The sequence below is a fragment of the Aythya ferina genome (genome assembly GCF_964211825.1).
Source record: "Aythya ferina genome assembly, chromosome: Z".
In the NCBI taxonomy this organism is placed as follows: domain Eukaryota; kingdom Metazoa; phylum Chordata; class Aves; order Anseriformes; family Anatidae; genus Aythya; species Aythya ferina.
The window spans coordinates 18,653,963-18,670,845 of record NC_140299.1 but is presented as its reverse complement, the minus strand read 5'-3'; the positions used below and the strand labels follow the sequence as shown (position 1 = coordinate 18,670,845).

At 42.7% G+C, this 16,883-nt stretch overlaps 1 protein-coding gene across 2 annotated transcripts in view; it reads left to right on the top strand.

The window, feature by feature from the left end:
* Positions 1-16,883, top strand: part of PLPP1 (phospholipid phosphatase 1) — a 59,326-nt gene that overhangs the window by 36,589 nt on the left and 5,854 nt on the right. For both annotated transcript variants that reach the window (XM_084505099.1, XM_084505098.1), the window contains exon 4: positions 8,799-8,856. In XM_084505099.1, the coding sequence (XP_084361225.1) occupies positions 8,799-8,856 (58 nt within the window). The remainder of the gene's footprint in view (positions 1-8,798; positions 8,857-16,883) is intronic.

The window sequence follows — 16,883 nt, the reverse complement described above, 5'->3', positions numbered from 1 at the left end:
ATAAACCAAGCTGCTCCCTTCCACTCCAGGGCTGTAAACATTGCCATGCTGTTGGTATGAGATACGGAACAGTTGCTTCCCTTCTGCAGATGGGAAGGCATAAACATAACCTGCTCGTCCTTGGTAAACACTGCAACGGTGGGAACAGACAGTGGGCATTCAGCTCCTTTGCTGGAAAGTTGTGAGAATGTAATTGTAAACAGTCTTTTTGACAGACTAGTCCTTCAAGCAAAAAAAAAAAAAAAAAAAAAAAAAAAATTGACTGTGGTTGCCGGTTCCTAACTAACCAACTAAGTGCATGTGTGTAATATGCAGATGCATAAAGAGTGTCTTGCACAACCTCTGCTTCTGTGCAAACAGAAGGCAGTGCAGGTGATCTGTCTGAGTAAGGACAGTGGTGAACTGATTCTGCACAGAATTGTTGCCATATTTCTGCAGTGCATACTGAAAGTACTCTGCTAAGACTTTTTTTTTGTAGTTGAGTCTTAAGTCATGTTGGAAAGCAGTTCTGAGCACCTGTTAGCTTTTTCAGAGTTCTTTTCAGTTTTCAGGAAACTTACTCAAACTAGAACAAAACACTTATTTTCAGCAATTGTTCCCGAAGTCTGCGCTCTCCCTTAACAGAGTGGCTGAATATAGAGGAGAGGGGGAAGGGAGCAGTGTTGTAGGTATTTAAAAGATGAGCTGGACACCAGCACGCTTGTTTAGGCTGCTAATGCCCCACCTCTTACAGCAGTGCTAAACTTGGTGGCAGTGTGCAGTGCAGTTTGTTGGCTTACTCTCTGGGTTTACCACTGGTTAAACTAGTTCCCATCAGCACACCTTCTTGTACAGTGTGAAGTTCACCCCCACATGTAATTGTCCTGGGTGTGTGCTAAAGGGCTCTTAGCCTGCCTGCTCAGGCTTTCTGTGCTCACTCCAAGCTCTTCTGGACATGTTTTTTATTGCATTTTAGATGAGCAGTTCAAGTTTCTCCTGGTATTCTAACTACTGACTTCTAAACATTTTTGTCGTTTTTTTTAAAAAAAAAAAAAAAAAAAAGGGAATGGTGATGGGCTGGGATCTGTAAGGTCAGAGTCCTGGGTTTGGAGGAACAGGAAAACCTGATGACTGTGCAGATCCAAGCAGCCGTCCTTGCTGGCTCATTCTTCAGCTCACTGAACTGAACGCACACACGCAACTAAAACCTTTGAACCTTAGGTGGTAAATATTAAGCCATGCTGCACTAATCAAGCTACTTGAAAGGCTCTCTATGCGATCTGAACTCTGTTAGACTCAAAAGAGGACTTGAGGCTAGCAGGGATGCCTGTGTGTGAGAAAAGCTTTCTCTATACAGTTCAGTTTACCAGAGGATTGTTGAAGGTCTCTAATTTCAGTCTGTCACTCTGCTCCATTTGTGGTAACAGATAACACAGCTGTGAAGGTTCATAACTATAATTGTATTACTAATGTACTGATTTATATCACAACTCAGATGTCTGTGGAAAAAAACAGTTCCCTACTTCAGTTGATATATTGCTGTCATGCTGCCTGCACTCAGAACAAGATGTGTAGTCTGCCATTGCAAACAAAATGTAATCTTCAAAGAAGTCTTTAGGAAATTAGAGCTGACTGTTTTGACCTCGATAATTTATTTCAGCACAATTGCCAAGGTGGTGCCCTTGACTAATCATTTGCCAGGAATTTTACTTTAGCTTTGTTTAGAGTTGTCTGTTCAAGCTCTTTCACAGGCAGTGCACATGCGTGCCAGTGAGTGTGGTTAATTCCCTTAGAGCAGTTCCCAGGAGCTAAGTACCCATGTCAGACAGCTGGCATGGGGCTAAGCCTGCATAAAGGTTTGGTTGAACTTCAAAATAAAGGTGGAAACTCATATGTTGTCCCTTCTACATAGGGAAAACTCCTTTAAAACTCAGTGTTTAAAAAATAAAATAAAAATCAGACATAACTTGCTTGGATTTTAATCAGGTTTTTTTTTTTTTTTTTTTCTGTGTCATTAGATAGCCTTTGCAGGTGATTTGCTCTGGATTTTGTTAAATGTAACCCAAAAGACTGGACATTTGCTTCACACTAACCTGTCTTTATTACACAATTGTTCCTAGTTTTCATAGTTCTCTCTTGGTACTGGTGGTATTTCTAAGATGAAGCACCATTGTGTGTTAAAATAATGTTATACTGGAGTATTTCATAAAAGCTTTGTTTTGAAACTAAGCTTTGTGGAAAAAAAAACAAAATGCACTTACTCATTCAAACATAACTAAATAGTTTACTTATCTAATCTGGCAGTTTCCAATAACATCATGAATCAGAAATGTCTCTAGAGTTTATACAGACTTGTTAACTACACGTTTGCTTGGGTACTACTGGTATGTTGTGTATAGCAATCTGATTATTTCTGTTACAGAGCTTTTAACCTTTGAGCTGTTACACTGTCACTGTGCGGAAGCTTAAAGGTTCAGGAGTTTTCATCAGAACCTATTCAGTATGTTTCAGTTCTGGAAAGATGCCTGCCAAAACCTTCTGAGGAAGTCTGGATACCAAAGCAGTTGAAAGGTTGAATGGACTGAATGCCAGATACATTTTTGCTATTAATCAAATGATGCAACTGTTCCCTTTACCACTGCTTCTCACCCCTTTGTCATTACTGTTATCCAAGATGCAGCACAGCTGATTTGTGAACACATCCAGTCCTATCCAAATAATCCTTCACTCCTGAGAGCTGGAGCCTAAATTAGGGTACCCACACTTAACGCTTGTGGGAAGGTTACATGGAAGGAAAACACTAAACACGGTGGTCAATGAACCTCTTAAATAATTAAACTTCAGAAGTTGCTGCTGGTCCATGGTGAATGATGAAAGGGGGCTGTACTTGATCTAGAGAGCACAGAAAGCTGCCTCTCTAATAGAAATTAATTGTCAACAGGGAGCACCGGATCTGAAAGATAAACTTGCTGTAAGCAACTGAGAAGCAATTCTGCAGTCCGGATCAGATTTCTGATCTTCCATCTCTTTGTCCTGATGTGACTTGGCCCTTCTATGTGGTGATGGATGGCATTAATTTTCATAACTGAAAATATGGCTCCTCACTCTTTACAGTTCTCAGAAATAGCTGTCCCTGCTGTTTTTGGTGTTAGTTTGATCTGGGCATACAGCGCTCCACTGAATCACTGTGTGGCAAAGAGCCTGTATCTTTATTCCAAGGGCATCTCTTCCTATCTATTGGTCAAGTCGTGTAAGCTAAGGCACTGCATCTCACGTGCACCTGAACTGGTTTATTAAATGTATTATTAGGCTTAAGAAGACACAAATGTCAGCCTGAAAAATATACTTACTTAAAATTTATCTATTAGTTCAGTTACTTATTATCACCGTTCAGTTCATTAGCAATCAAAGTGTGTAGTTTGTGATGCTGATTTTTTTTTTGTAATTTAGCTATGGCTAATGGAGCAGGTAGATGCATCTTATCCTTTGGCAGAACTTTTTTGACTTGCACAGCCTATGCCCAAATCAATAGAAAGGGACTACTTCGAAATGGACATGAGCGTATCTGTATGTTGCTCAAAGCTCAAGCAGTACTGCAAGAAATCCACTTAGTGCTGACAGCTTTCTTGCCCCCTAATTGCTGAGGATTACAAACTTTGGGGTGGGGGGTGGACTGGAGATAAGGTTCTGCATGCTTTCCAGGTGCTTTGTTTCCAAAGCAGTTTGTTAAAGAGGGATCATTAATCAAATCTGTGATTTAACAGGGATTACTCTTTTTTTGTTCTCATTCCCTTTATGTAAAATGATGGTAACACTCCTGTGAGTCAGGAAAGTACGTGGATAACCTGTGCAGACATGGCTAATTGAACAGAGGTTTGTAATCTGATGCGTGTGAGAGCAAACCAGCCTTTAGAAATACTGGTTTGAGTCTCACTCGCTGTTTTCACTCTTACTTTTTCCTGAGAGAATTATTATGAAAGAAGTAAACAAGGTTGCAATTTTTTTCTATTTGGAGGAGGTAAACTAGAAATACAGGGGAAAATCAAATTTCCCTTTGGACGTTAAGCTAAACTGAGTGTCAAAGTAAAACACAACACAGGAAAACTGTGGTAGTTTTGCAATGTGAGCATGGAATGCCATTGCCACGTGCCAGTAGATTGGACTTGGTAATGCTGAATTCAGAGCGTATGTGCTTGTGCATGGTGAAAATGTTGGGAGTTTGAGTAACTTCTTGCTCCCTGGATGAAATGTTGAAGAGAGAATATTAGTCAGTTCAGGACACAAGTGAATTTTTGCTCATTTGAAAAGAAAAAACAGCAGGCTAATAAAACTTCTTCTCTACTGATTATCTTTACAGGAAAGTTCATTCTCCTGGTAGCCACCTGTACAAGCCACAATGACAGCTGCAGAACAGCTAGCTAACTAGAAATTGCCCAATTAGATTGTTCCACCAGTGTGTAATCTCTCTGTAAAAACAACAAAGTCCATGCCTGCTTGCATGTGTTGTGCTATATTTCTCCAGTTCCCGGGGTGGTGGGTTAGTGGAACCCAACAGCCTATGCCAGCAGAGGTTTGAGTCTAAGAGCCCGCTTGACCTCGGTGAAGACGAGCCTCCTGGCACTCAGAGCTGAGTGAAACCACTCCATGTTCTCCCTGACCTCAGGAAAAGGTTACTTTCTTCCCCTGCCTCTTGCACTATCTGCAGGGCTTGTTGCAGAAGAATAATAGAGGTGGGGGAGAGAAGAAGGTGATTGCAAATTAGGACTGCCTCTTTCTTCCTCGAACCTGCTAGTTCTGTTTTTCGTCAGTAGGACAAGCAGGGAACTTTCATTTGTGTAAGATAAGAAAACGGTGAGATTGCTCTGCTTTTTGAAGATGGGTAATTACACATTTTTCTTTTTACTAACCTAGTCTTGGCATGTTTTGTCTCAGTGCTGGCAAAGTTTGCTTAATATCTGCCTCTACTTAAAGCAGAGCTGAGTGGCTCTGCTCTCCTGCCCCAAGTATGATTAGGGAATTGTACAAGACACTTAACAGAAACCTCACGTAGAAACACCTTTGTCAGTAAAATTGGGAAGCCTGGCAGCTCTTCCCTCTGAATGTCATGCTCTGTACTTCAGTATGAATTTAACTACTGGCAGGGAAGGAAGAAGGTGGAGTAACTGTAAATAATACCGTCTTTTGAAAATGGATTTCTGACTTCTTAGTTGTGGATGTTGTTAAATATACATGACTTGCTTGTGCAATTAATTGACCGTTTCTTTGCAGTGAAGCGCAAAGTACTCAGAACTTTGAGTCCTCACTGATATCCTTGGAACTTGTTCTCGTAGAAGTCCGACACCTCGAGAAGAGAGTGGGTTCATGTGAAAACATGTTGATTGCTGAACGCAGAGCTGGTTGTCTTTAAAGAATGTGGTGTTCAGCTTGTGTGTAGCACTATCACCTTATTAAACCAGGTCCTCAGTGTGTTAATTCTAGGAATAATTCCCTGCCAAGCGTGCAGAGCAGTCTGGCACACTTGAAATGGACGTGCTGGCCTGCAGTTTGTTGGACACTTTATTCCCCACCAGATCAATGAAATCTGTAACGTGAATGTCAAGGGAAGCTTTGAGTCAGATGTGAAGAATCTGGAGAACCTGAGGATAGAAGAGTTTTGCAGGCTAATCCAGTGGGTGATTATTTTTGTGTTGATGATACAGAAACAGGCATAATGTTTTGTTGGATATCCTGTTTTCTGTTCATAAATATTACCATACAAAATCCAACAATTAAGCTGAGACAATACCCACAGGCAAGTCTCTATCATGTTTTTGTGGCACAAGATAGCCTTGCTTCTGGGCTATTCCATTTTACTGTCACTTCTAAATCTTTTAAAAGATTTTTAACTTCTTGCTGTTTAATATTTCATTGTCTTGTACTTATCCAACTCTTTCCTAATCTCTTGCTTCACTAAGGCTATTCATTCCTCTATCAGACTGTTGCAGAGAAGTGCACTTTGCTTAATGCTTCTGCACCTTCAGTAGTTCTTACGAGCATATAAGAAGCCACACTTTTAAGAGCAGTTTAAACAGAGTGTTAAGCTGTTTAAATGAAGAAAGGTTAGCAGTTTATTTTGTGTGCTAAAAGTAGGTAGTGACTCTGCTTGGGAGCAGGTAAAAATGCAATGCAGCTTTCACAAGTCAAAATCCAAACTCTAATGTTTTGAGAGAGTTGGGGGTTTGTGTTTGTCTCCCACCTCTGACTTGTTTCCGTCTCTTGGGAAAACTTTTCTTGTTTGCCTTTCTGTATTTCTGTGAACATAGTAAAGACCTTAGCAAATTTGTAGACATGGCTCTGTGCAGCTCCTGTAGGTAATGCAGCTGGCTGAGATATTGCTGCTGAGATAATTTACCCCTTCCTTCATTAGCCAGAAGCAGGGCTTTTGAATGCTGCCTATAGCACTTTATTTACAAATGTAATTTGATCTAGAACTCCTGTGTTCTTGGAACTAGTAAATTCTGATTTTATTTTTAATCATTTAATTTTAAATGCTGGCACATGGCAATCATGCTGAGGAATAGTCAGAAAACTTCTGCATTGTTTCACTTTAAAGATTTGAAAGAATCTTAAAGTTTTCATAATTAAAGTCTAGGGAAGTGTAGGGATGGCAGTAATACCAAAGAAATTTCACTGGGATTGCACAATGTACAAGTTGGATCGATATTTTATCCCAGTTGTATTTCTGGCAATACTTCATGTGCTAAACACAAAGTTTTAAGTCATGCACAGCATATTTATCTATTCCTGATGAGGCTGTACTTAAATTTTGTAATCTTCAACTTGGAACAAGACATTCTTAATGTTACATTAGCTGCTGGCATTCTTGGTTTTGGACATACCTAATAACACATTTAAAATGGCATAGGGATTCCAAAATGAATGAAAAGAGTTGCATTTATTACCTTCTCTCATTCAACACCCTTCTGAATGCCTACAGTTGGCAGTATGTTGCCCTAAGGAGTTGCAGGAAGTTTTGTCTTACGGACAACAGCGAAAGCCCCGAAGATAAAAATATTGGCACAGGGCTCAGGAATTCATTATTGTGATTTTTTTTTTTTTTGAGTGCTCCTTTGTGGCTCAGACATGTCTTGTCTGAAAGATAACGCTTCCAAGTTCTTGTCATACAGGATTTCATAGCAAGCTGCTATCCAGAGATCAGCTGGTGAGGAGTAAGGACTACTGCAGTGGAGATGGTGAGACTGCAGTTTTGCTGCAGAACCTGGATTTGAATTTCAAGTATCTGAAGATAATGCTGTCAGTACAGTTTTTCTGAATTGGAAGTGTCTTTGGTATCTCCATATACACAGTACTCATCTTGCTCTTTTCAAAGGGCTTGTTTAGGGTCTCTGAAGATGAAGGCTATTGATAGTGCTTTAAACCAAATGTAAACCAAGAGCTCTTCCTGCCTACACAGGACACTTAGCGTGCATTTTTCTTTCCACTGTCTGATGCAGTTTCTTAATATTGTGCGTGCAAATTGAGTTTCCCTTGTGCATGAGATTGAAATACTCTCAAGAAGGCAATCAGTTAGTGTTGAGTGTTGAACCCAATTATCTTACTGCACATCATTACTCTTGGTGGGAACAGCAGAGATGTTTCCTTCACCAGGGATTTCCCTTGATCCAGGCTCTCCAGCTGGCTCAGCTCCTGAAGTCGTGAGGTGGCAGAGGGCCACCAGGGGAGCTATGAAAACTCTTTAAGTTGTCCTTGTTTGTGTATGTAAGATTTTAAGTGGGTTACACTGTTAAATCACACAGACGCCTGTCAGAGGCCTGGTGGATAGCCTGTGAAATGGCCAAACAGTTGTAGGTGCTCCACATAAGGTAGGAAAAAAAAAAAAGAAATATAATTTCATCTCGTGATTGAAGATCGAATCAGAAACCTCCTTCCATTTTACCAGCCCTTGTTGACAAAGAAGTGGCAGGGGTTTGTCCTGTGTATGGTTTGCCTCAGGTTCGGGAGCCCTGTCAGGCCTCTGCCATTACCCGCAGCCCCTGACGTGAGGGCCCTCTCAAGGCCTCCTTGGTGTCCTGGGGCTGTTGCTGCCGGCTGCCCACACCTCTCAGCCTAGAAGCTCCCTTTAGAAGAAGTTAGAGGCAATATTGCTACTTCTTAAACAAAATAACTGAGTATAAAACTGTTTCCATAAATGTGGGATGGGGTGTCACCTTTTGCACTTGGCTGGCTGGTGAACTGTCTTCCTGCCTGTCCCCTTCAGTGGGTCAGTGGTCAGTCTGTACGAAGTGGTATGTTTCACAAATATGTAGTACAAACAGCTAAACACGAGCAGTCACTATCAGGCAGTATTTAACAATATTCATTTATGAATATTCATTTTGGGTGAGTATGCTATTTGTTCTCATAACCATACTGTGACTATCAGATAGGCACTCTTAAATTGATGATATTTACACTGTTTTAGTTCTGGTGTTTATCAAGAACAAAACACAAATATACTGCTTTAATACACGCTTGATTTCTAGTTTTAAGGATGCGCTCACTTGCTAGTCAAGCTTTAGTCAAAAGACAGGCAGTTACTACCAGATGTTGAAATCAATTTAACATTGAAATAGGATAGCTTCTCAATAGTGAAATCAGCCCTCTTTTGTCAAAAACTGTCGTCAGACGTTAGTGATGACTTCTGTGCACAGATAGCATCCTTGAAGTAATAGCATGGGGATGTTTGCATTTTCCTTGTTCACTTGTGTAAAATAACTTAGTATCATTGTAGACTGTTGCAAATGGAAAAATAATGAAATGTCTGATCTCTTTTCTTCCAGACTCTCGTTTTACTCTGGCCATTCATCATTCTCCATGTACTGCATGCTTTTCCTAGCAGTAAGTATACTCTTTCCATCTACATGCCAACAAAAAGTCTTATTGACCACAAAATAGAGATATTTGCTTGAGCTGTTTTGTGCAAGGGACACTAAAATAATAAATGTCTGACAATGAAATGTGCAAAGCCTACTTAAAGAAACAAACACACACGTGGCCTTAAACTGTTGGCAAATTGAGTGTTGTATTGTTTGATATTGTTTATGTATGATTATCCAGTGCTTTTTCAGTGAGTGCTTCTTTGAGTGCTGATCTTCAGTATTGATCTTCAATACATTTCAGTCCAAGTCGGCTAGGGTAACTCATCAACCCTAGAATAAATTTTGTAACTGAGAAGTTTATACATATATACAGGATGGCACAGGATTCTCATCTGTCAACTATTTTTAAAAAAAGGCAAGTGTCTTTACTTGTTCATTGTCATTGGCAGTCTCCAAAATTGTATAGGTCCATCTGTTAGGTGATTTCAAAAAAAGACCAAACAAACCAGAAAACAGATCAAAATCACTGTGTCAATGATATGGTGAAACAGTTCCTGCTGTGTAGCAACCTAATACTGATTTCCTCCATTGTTTGATTATGTGTGTCTGATATAACTTATCCTTGCATGGTTTTTCTTGAGCAATGTGAAAATGTGGCATTGCATCCTTTCTGAAGCACAAACTCGGAGATGAGAACTTAATAGGTGTATTATGAATATGGTTTATAATCTATACTAACTGGATTACAGTCATTGGTCGAGGATTTCAATCTGTCTGAACTTTTATCTCTGTCATGTGTATGAATAACGAGCCCTGCTTGCTGCAGCTTGTGGGAAAGGAGGTTGTGGTCAGGAGGACTTCTCAGCCAGTATAGACCGAGAAGAAAGGAAGTTGCTATTTTGAAACCTTGCATCTGGTCATGAGAACTCCCCCCATGCCTCAATTACGTGCTGTAACACTGAGAGACCCTTTAGTTTTAAACAGTGTTCTGCAACTTTGGCTTTCCATGATGCCAAGGAGCAAAGATTAAATCTCCCCAAAATATATTAGACAAAGTGAAAATTGACAAATGCACCAGGTAACACTGATTGTTTCTGGGTCTGATGTGATGGGGTCTGAGAACTTGTTAGTGTTAGGTCAGAGGTTGGACTCTTGGAGGTTTCCTCCAACCTAGATAATTCTGTGATTCTGTGACTTCAGACCTTGTTTGTTTAACCTACTAGGATTTTTTTTTTTTTTTTTTTTTTTTTTTTAAAAAAGCAGCCTTTGGCAAAAAGGTGTTTTTATTATTTCTTTTGAGGATGCTAATTTCTCCATGTGGGTTGAATAATCTTTTCTACAGTTGCCTATGGCATTGGGTGTTTTTGTTTTTGTTCTTTTAAATCCATGCAGGAAGCTTGTGTGGAGAGTTGCTGAACTCCTGCGCTGAGTTACAGGCAACTGCGGGGTTTGTGTGTCTATGCATCCTTCACTCTTCAGCAACCTTCTGTATGGGGAAAGAGGTGGGATGCTGGGGGTCAAGTCCTTCCTCTGTATGCCACTTGGAAAGGCTGTAAATCCAGAGTTTGTGTCAGCACCCTTAAAAAGTAGAGGTACAAATACCCTTAACTCTCTTAACATAACATTTATTTAACAGGGATTTATCATAGATTAGTTTGTCACTCAGGTGTGGCAGCCAAATGTTCAGAACAGAGCTAAAGATTAGTGAGAGCAGTTTTGAAATCACAGGCACAAGAAGGAACCTAATTACCAAGTGTGCTCCCCTTCAGAAGGCCTGGGTTGGACCCATCCAGCCATGCAGTCATCCGCATGGTGGCTGGTGCTGCAATACTGGGATGTGGGAGATGGTGCAAGAAAATGCTGTTGTAGCCCTCAATTTTGTGCTTCTTGTATGCTCACTCACCAAAAGAGTTTACCTTCTCACATGTTCCCTCCTGAACTATGTACTGAATTCACACAGGGTCTGATTTCGGTCAACTTTTTTTTCTCTAGTATCCAGACCCTGGCCAGAGGTGGATGATGGGTGCTCTCCTCCTTTTCCTGCACCTCAGTTTCTTGTCTTGTGTCTCTGAAAGAGCTATGGTTGAGTACAAGTAAGAGGTTTTGAGGAGCTTAGACTTTAGACTTCTACTTTCTTCAGAGAGACATCTGAAGAGGGTTAACAGCTCCTGTGCAGGATGTTTTTTCCACTGATTGATACAGTACTGCTGCATACCAACCTCTGCACTGAATGCAGGCCTTTCGATAAAAGACAAAACAGGTGTATTCAAGCGGGTAGCAGCTGCAGGAAGGTGGGACAAACTTGCTTTCTCACCCTCCACCTTGCCCGCGTGGCAAGGCAGAGTGCTGCCCCTGGCTGTACACCAGACCTGTGGCATTTGATAACCTGCTTGTTAGCTGACCTCTCACGCTGGCTTCAGCTGCTCCCTGCACACTTAATCCAGCTGTGGACTGAGTCATGAGTGGGACAGGGCCGTGAACATGTGGCATTACTCATCGGCGGCGTTAATCACAACCAGATGCACGCATGCTGGTTGCCTAAGGACGAGAAGAATCTGCCTTGTGAGCATGCTGCTGAATGTTGCTGAACACGTGTACTTTGTCAGGTTACGCATTTCAGAAAGGAGGGAGCGCTTTGGGGGGTGGGGGGGGATAAAATGGGAAATGGTCTCTGCCACAGATAGCACAGGCGCTGCAGCCGTGAGATGGCAGATGCTGAAAGTATGTGGTTTGAATCAAGCCACCTTGCAAAACGCTAGGCAAAGGTATGAAATGCTTCTGCAGCTTCAGGTACTTAAAACAGAATGGATGTGCTATGAATAAATCAAATTGTAGCTGCACTTTCTGTTCTGTGCACCTGAACAGACTGGTTAGAAATGAACATGATGAGGTCATTCATTAATAATTTTCAAATATTTTAGATGCTTTGATTTGTGAACAGCTACGGCAGTGTCTGTGGAGTAATAATCCTTCTGGGTCTTATTTCCTACTTTGCAGGATGTCTTGTTGCTTTGAGGATTGAATTAAGGAGGAAGTTTATCCTCCTGCAACTATATCAGAATGATTAAAAAAAAATCAGGAGGTGTTTGTTTATGCTTGACTTCCTATTGAGTGTTTATTCTCTGCTTTACTCTTTGCATTGTTTCTGCTTCTCATGGAGATAACCATGTTGGTTTTGATCTTTGGAGGAAAAAAAGATTATTCAATATTAGCACAACTCAAAATGCTGCAGTTGCTTCAGGCAGCTTTTTCCTTAGCTAACAGGTAGTTTCCATTACCACATCTCTGAAGTGCTTATTTTTGGTAATACCTGAGTGGGCCTTAGAAATATCTCTGTTGCCATAACCTGTGTGCTTCCTCTCCTGAGGAAAAGTTCAATGCCTTTTGGGCTGGTGGGGAGCCCAGCCATAAGGCAGCACAGGGACTGGCACGAGTTGTGCTGTGCTGGTTACAGGGGCAGAGTACTCTGCAGGGAGCCCTGGTCAAACCATTGGTGACATGAAAAAAAATAATTAAAAAATGCAGGTCAGTGGCAGCTCCGGTATTTGAGCTGTGACCACACGGCTCCCCTGGTGTCAGAAGGGAAAACTGCAGCTTTAAGCAGACTCCTGTGGTGAAAATCCCGTCCCAAAGTGAGGGCAGGGTACTTGGAAATACCCTGCAGCTCAGTCTTTATCCTTAAGGGAAGGATTTTGTGGTGATGGTGGTGGTTTTAAAGATCTCTTGGGCATCTTCAGACTTTTGTGTCCTAGAGGCTTTCCCCAGAAGCAAGCCTGTTAACTAGATGGTCTCATCGTCTTGCGTCAGGTATCTATAGCAGAAAAATGTATGATCTGAGCATCTACAGGGAATTGTGCTCAGGGGATTGCTGGGAAGAGTGCTAGCTGAAAAAGATGGTAATCTGAACTGCAGGGAAGGAAGGATAGGAAGGAGCTGGAGGGTCTAAAATTCCAAACTGGGCATACGTGATTTACGCTTAGGATGAGGTGAGGAGATGTGGAAGAATCTCGTGTCCCATGAACAGTCTTAGGCAAGACGCATCTGAGAATTCACAGCATTTTTCCTAAGTTTGTCTTTTGGTTTGTGGGGCAGGCTTAGAGAGCAGAGCTAAACTTTGAACTTGAGGAATGGCAATGTTTCCTTGTATGTAATTTGGGCTCCTGACCCTTGGGAAGCTTTGCGCCCCAGTATTTACAGTTACTTAATATTCCTTTCCTAACTCCTTACCTTCACACTGCTTGCCTTCTGTACGTGCGGCAGGTGGGCTTCTAAAGGGTTGTCTGAGTAAAAGCAGTGACTGCCTCATACCACGTCAACTAACACCCCCCTAACTGAGAGCAGCTTCATGGAGCTTAAAGCCTTTTCCAGGAACTGGCAATGAGCACGGGCTTTGCTACCTTCTTTGTACTCTCAGTGTTGGTGCACAGAGTCTATGTGAACTGATCTCGTGTAGCTCGCTGCGTGTGACCATCTGGCATGAAAACAGATGCAGGGGCATTGCCTGTGGCAAACCAGAGCTGGGCACCTGGCCCTGAGAAAGGAAACCCGCTCACCTGCGGGGCGAGGAGGAGGAGGGACGTGGCCATCCTGCTTTAGAGCTTACCTGTTATTTCATAAAGCATTTATCTAATAAATGCTTTATGAAAGAATGGCAACACGGAAATGTGGGTTCTGAGTAACTTCAGGGAATGTTAAATAACTCTAATCTGCCTGCTTAAATAGCGTGCATCACTCCTATCTTTATGTTATAGATCACTGCTGCTTCTTTTTTTTAAACTGGATATTATGATGCCGTGTCCCTTACAGCAATCTGGCCTCAGTTTTCAGTCCGCTTCTAGGATAGGCTCCTGTTTTCTTCTGTATTTTTGTCAGCATAAGGAGTGGAGCCCTGCTGCAGGGACCTGGCCGAAATGCTGTGCTATTCCTGGGAGGGCAGCGTGTTTGCCTTGCCCAGGGTGGAGGCGGTGAGGGGTCTCTGCAGAAGGTAACTCGAGTTGCTTGCGAGCTCTCCCGCAGCTCGCTGGCAAAGAACATCCTGTGTGCCCAGGGAAAGGGGAAATTGTAGAAGAGCTGGAGAGTGACTGGCATTTCAGTGACCCGGGCTCACAGCTCACTCCTTTAGCAGAGAGGGGACGTGTGCTAAACACAAATGGAAGCAGGGTTTAGGCTGTTCTGTTTTTATTTTTATTTTTTGTACTTATGCTACTAAATGCGCCAGTCAAACTTTGGGCTTGAAATCTTGTTTGTGTTGGGACTGGAGGCTGAGTGAAACAAAGGCTCCCGAGCCCTGCTTGCATGTTAACACGGCGTTGTAGGTATGCCTGTTTGCTTAGCAGTGTTTCTTCACTTTCCCAAACGCTGCTGAACAGAGCCATGAATGTCCCTAATATGTTCCTGCCCACATGAAAGCTGAGCACTACCCAGTCTTCAGCAGCTAACGGAGAGGCATTTCCTACCGAGAGCATTTTGGCTGCTGCTTTGGGCTGAGCCTAGCACGCTGCTCAAAGCAGAGATGAAGAAATAAAGGACAACTGTTCGTGCTGTGAGGCTCAAGTATGAAGGCACTCGTGCTTCTACTCCTATGCCCTTCCAGCACACGCTTAATATCAGTACTTAGGCTCTTCTGTGGTAAGCGAATGAAGCCAAATGCCTTCTCCATTGTGTGCTTGGAAACTGGCTGTTGGCAGTGCCGAGGCTGCTGTGAAGTGGCTCCTGTGGGACAGAGATAAAAGCGTTGCAGTGCTTTCCTTCCACTGAGGCTTCCATAACTTGGTAGGTACAGCAGAAAAACACTTGTTTCAGTTTCTTTCCTAATAAAAGGGCCAAGTGTTAGTATTTACAGCAGAACAAAAAGTTACCATTTACCCTGCTTTATGGTAAAAATGGTATCAGCAAACAGTGATTTCTGCAGCATACAGCCAAGCTGAGGCTGGAGGATTACTACTACTGGTGCTATCACTTATCTGCTGGGAAGTATCTCCGTAAAGTAGATGAGCGTGGCTTTTGAACTGGTAAATGACAGGATGTTTCCCCACTGCACGGGAGGCAGCTCTCAGTATCAAATGCCTTTTGATGGCAGCTGTCTGAGACCAGCCAGGTTAGTACAGACGTTGCCTTTTCTATCTAATCTGGCCGAGTTTAGCTCCTGAATTCATCTGTCCCATGGATCAGCCCCCTGACCAGCTCACCATGCTCTGAACATCAGAGCTGTTGCTGGCGTGTCAGCATGGAAAACGTGGTTAAAGGTAAGAGGGGTGGGCCAACAGCAGCCCAGGTATATCCCTGCGTTGAAGGAAGTGCAGACCTGTGTCCTTTTCCTTCTCTGGAAGGGGGAGAAATAATTCTGAGTTCTTTCTCCTTCATTTCTGCACACTCAAAATAAAATGCTGGAGCAGGTAAGCCAGAGGTCATAAATGTGTATTTTTAAGAAAATGAGTTCTTACTAAAAAGGCAAAATAAACCATGAAGTCTCTTAAGGTTTTGTTTTAAAGCAAATAAGCAAAAGCCCCAACTCACAAATGATCCATGAATTCTGCAACATCTCTGGGGTGCTATAAATAATAAAAACCGTTTGCGTTGTGTCTCCTGCTTAGAACTACAGGAGATAGGTGCTGTCCGTGTTAATCCAAGCTTTGCATCAGACAGGCTGCAGTGTGACTCCTGGTTTGCAGGCAGGGTCTTGCTGGTTGGTGCCTGGGGCTCTGTGTCCATGTCAGTGCCCTGGGTACGGAGGGAGCTGTCGCACTCGCATGCGGTGCCCTCACATAACCGCACGCCTCTCTCTGTGGCAGTTGCAGTGTTTCTCAGCACATCTTGTTTCTGTTGGGACACTTTTGTGCTGAGAATGGCGATTTTTTTACTCAAGTTTCCTGGATTTCTTATACTGCTCTGATTTCCAGGGTTTGTGCTAGCTGAAATATGAATAATAGCTCCTGTACAAAACAGCTTTCATGCAAAGGAAAATCTGAGTTTCCTGTAACAAGCAAAAGGGAAGGGCTATTCTGCAAACCTCCACAGAAGTGGAAAGCCTGGAAGATGTGACCTAGGGGGGGAACTTTTACCCGGTGTTGTCTAGTGCAGGCAGGGTAGAGGTCTTATTATCTGGATTATCGAGCAGGCGTGGGACAGGAAGACAGCAGGCCATCCACGTGTCTGTGAACACTTTCTGTTGCTTCTTATTTATCATTGTGCAAGAACCCAGGTGCATGTGTTGTCTTTTCCATTCTCTTGGAGGACTGCGTGTGAGCAACAGCTTGCACTGAAAATGCTGGGCTGCAAGCTGTCGTGTGTAAGCTGGTAGTAAGGAGGTTATTGGGGTACCCTCCCCTTACAGAAAGGCAGCTGAAGGTGGACTGCTGCTTCGGCTGTCCGTGCATCCACAAAGCTTCCTGATGGAAAACCCTGTCCATCAGGGGATGGAGGGAGGATGCTGTCCTTGGGGTGTCCATAGAAACACAGTTCCTCCCATCCTACAAATGTGCCTGGATTGTCAGTGTTTATTCTTACGTTCTTATCCCCAAATCTTTATGTTTAATCATAATTACTGAGGCTGCTGGTTCTCTTTTTCTAAGTCTAAAGGGCAGCACTATTGCCTCCTGTGCTTTCTCTTCTTCCTTCCATCCCTTCATCATTAGCAGCACAAACCCAAAACACGCTACCTCTTTACCCCCTCTCCTCGCCCCAGAAATCCCAAAGCCGACCGCATGCATGTGTACACACACTCGAGGTGGCTTATGTGTAGCTATTTCAGAGCTGCTTGGTTTGGGAAAAAATCCTCACGGTGGGTTTCCACAACTCCGGTTACTCCTTGTGGCTCTTGGGACTTCTTGGGCCGGCTGATTTGCTTTCAAGAAGCTTTTCTACCTGTCGTCAGTCGTGGAGCCAGAGAGTTACTACAACTGCAGTAGAACCTTGTGCCTGCTAACAGGGCAAATAAATTAATAGCAAATGGGGCTGTTTCTTAGTGCTCTGGGAGATACCGTGACGACGAAGATTAACCACGACTAGTGCTCTATTTACTTGCTTTTATCAAGTTTATATTGGACT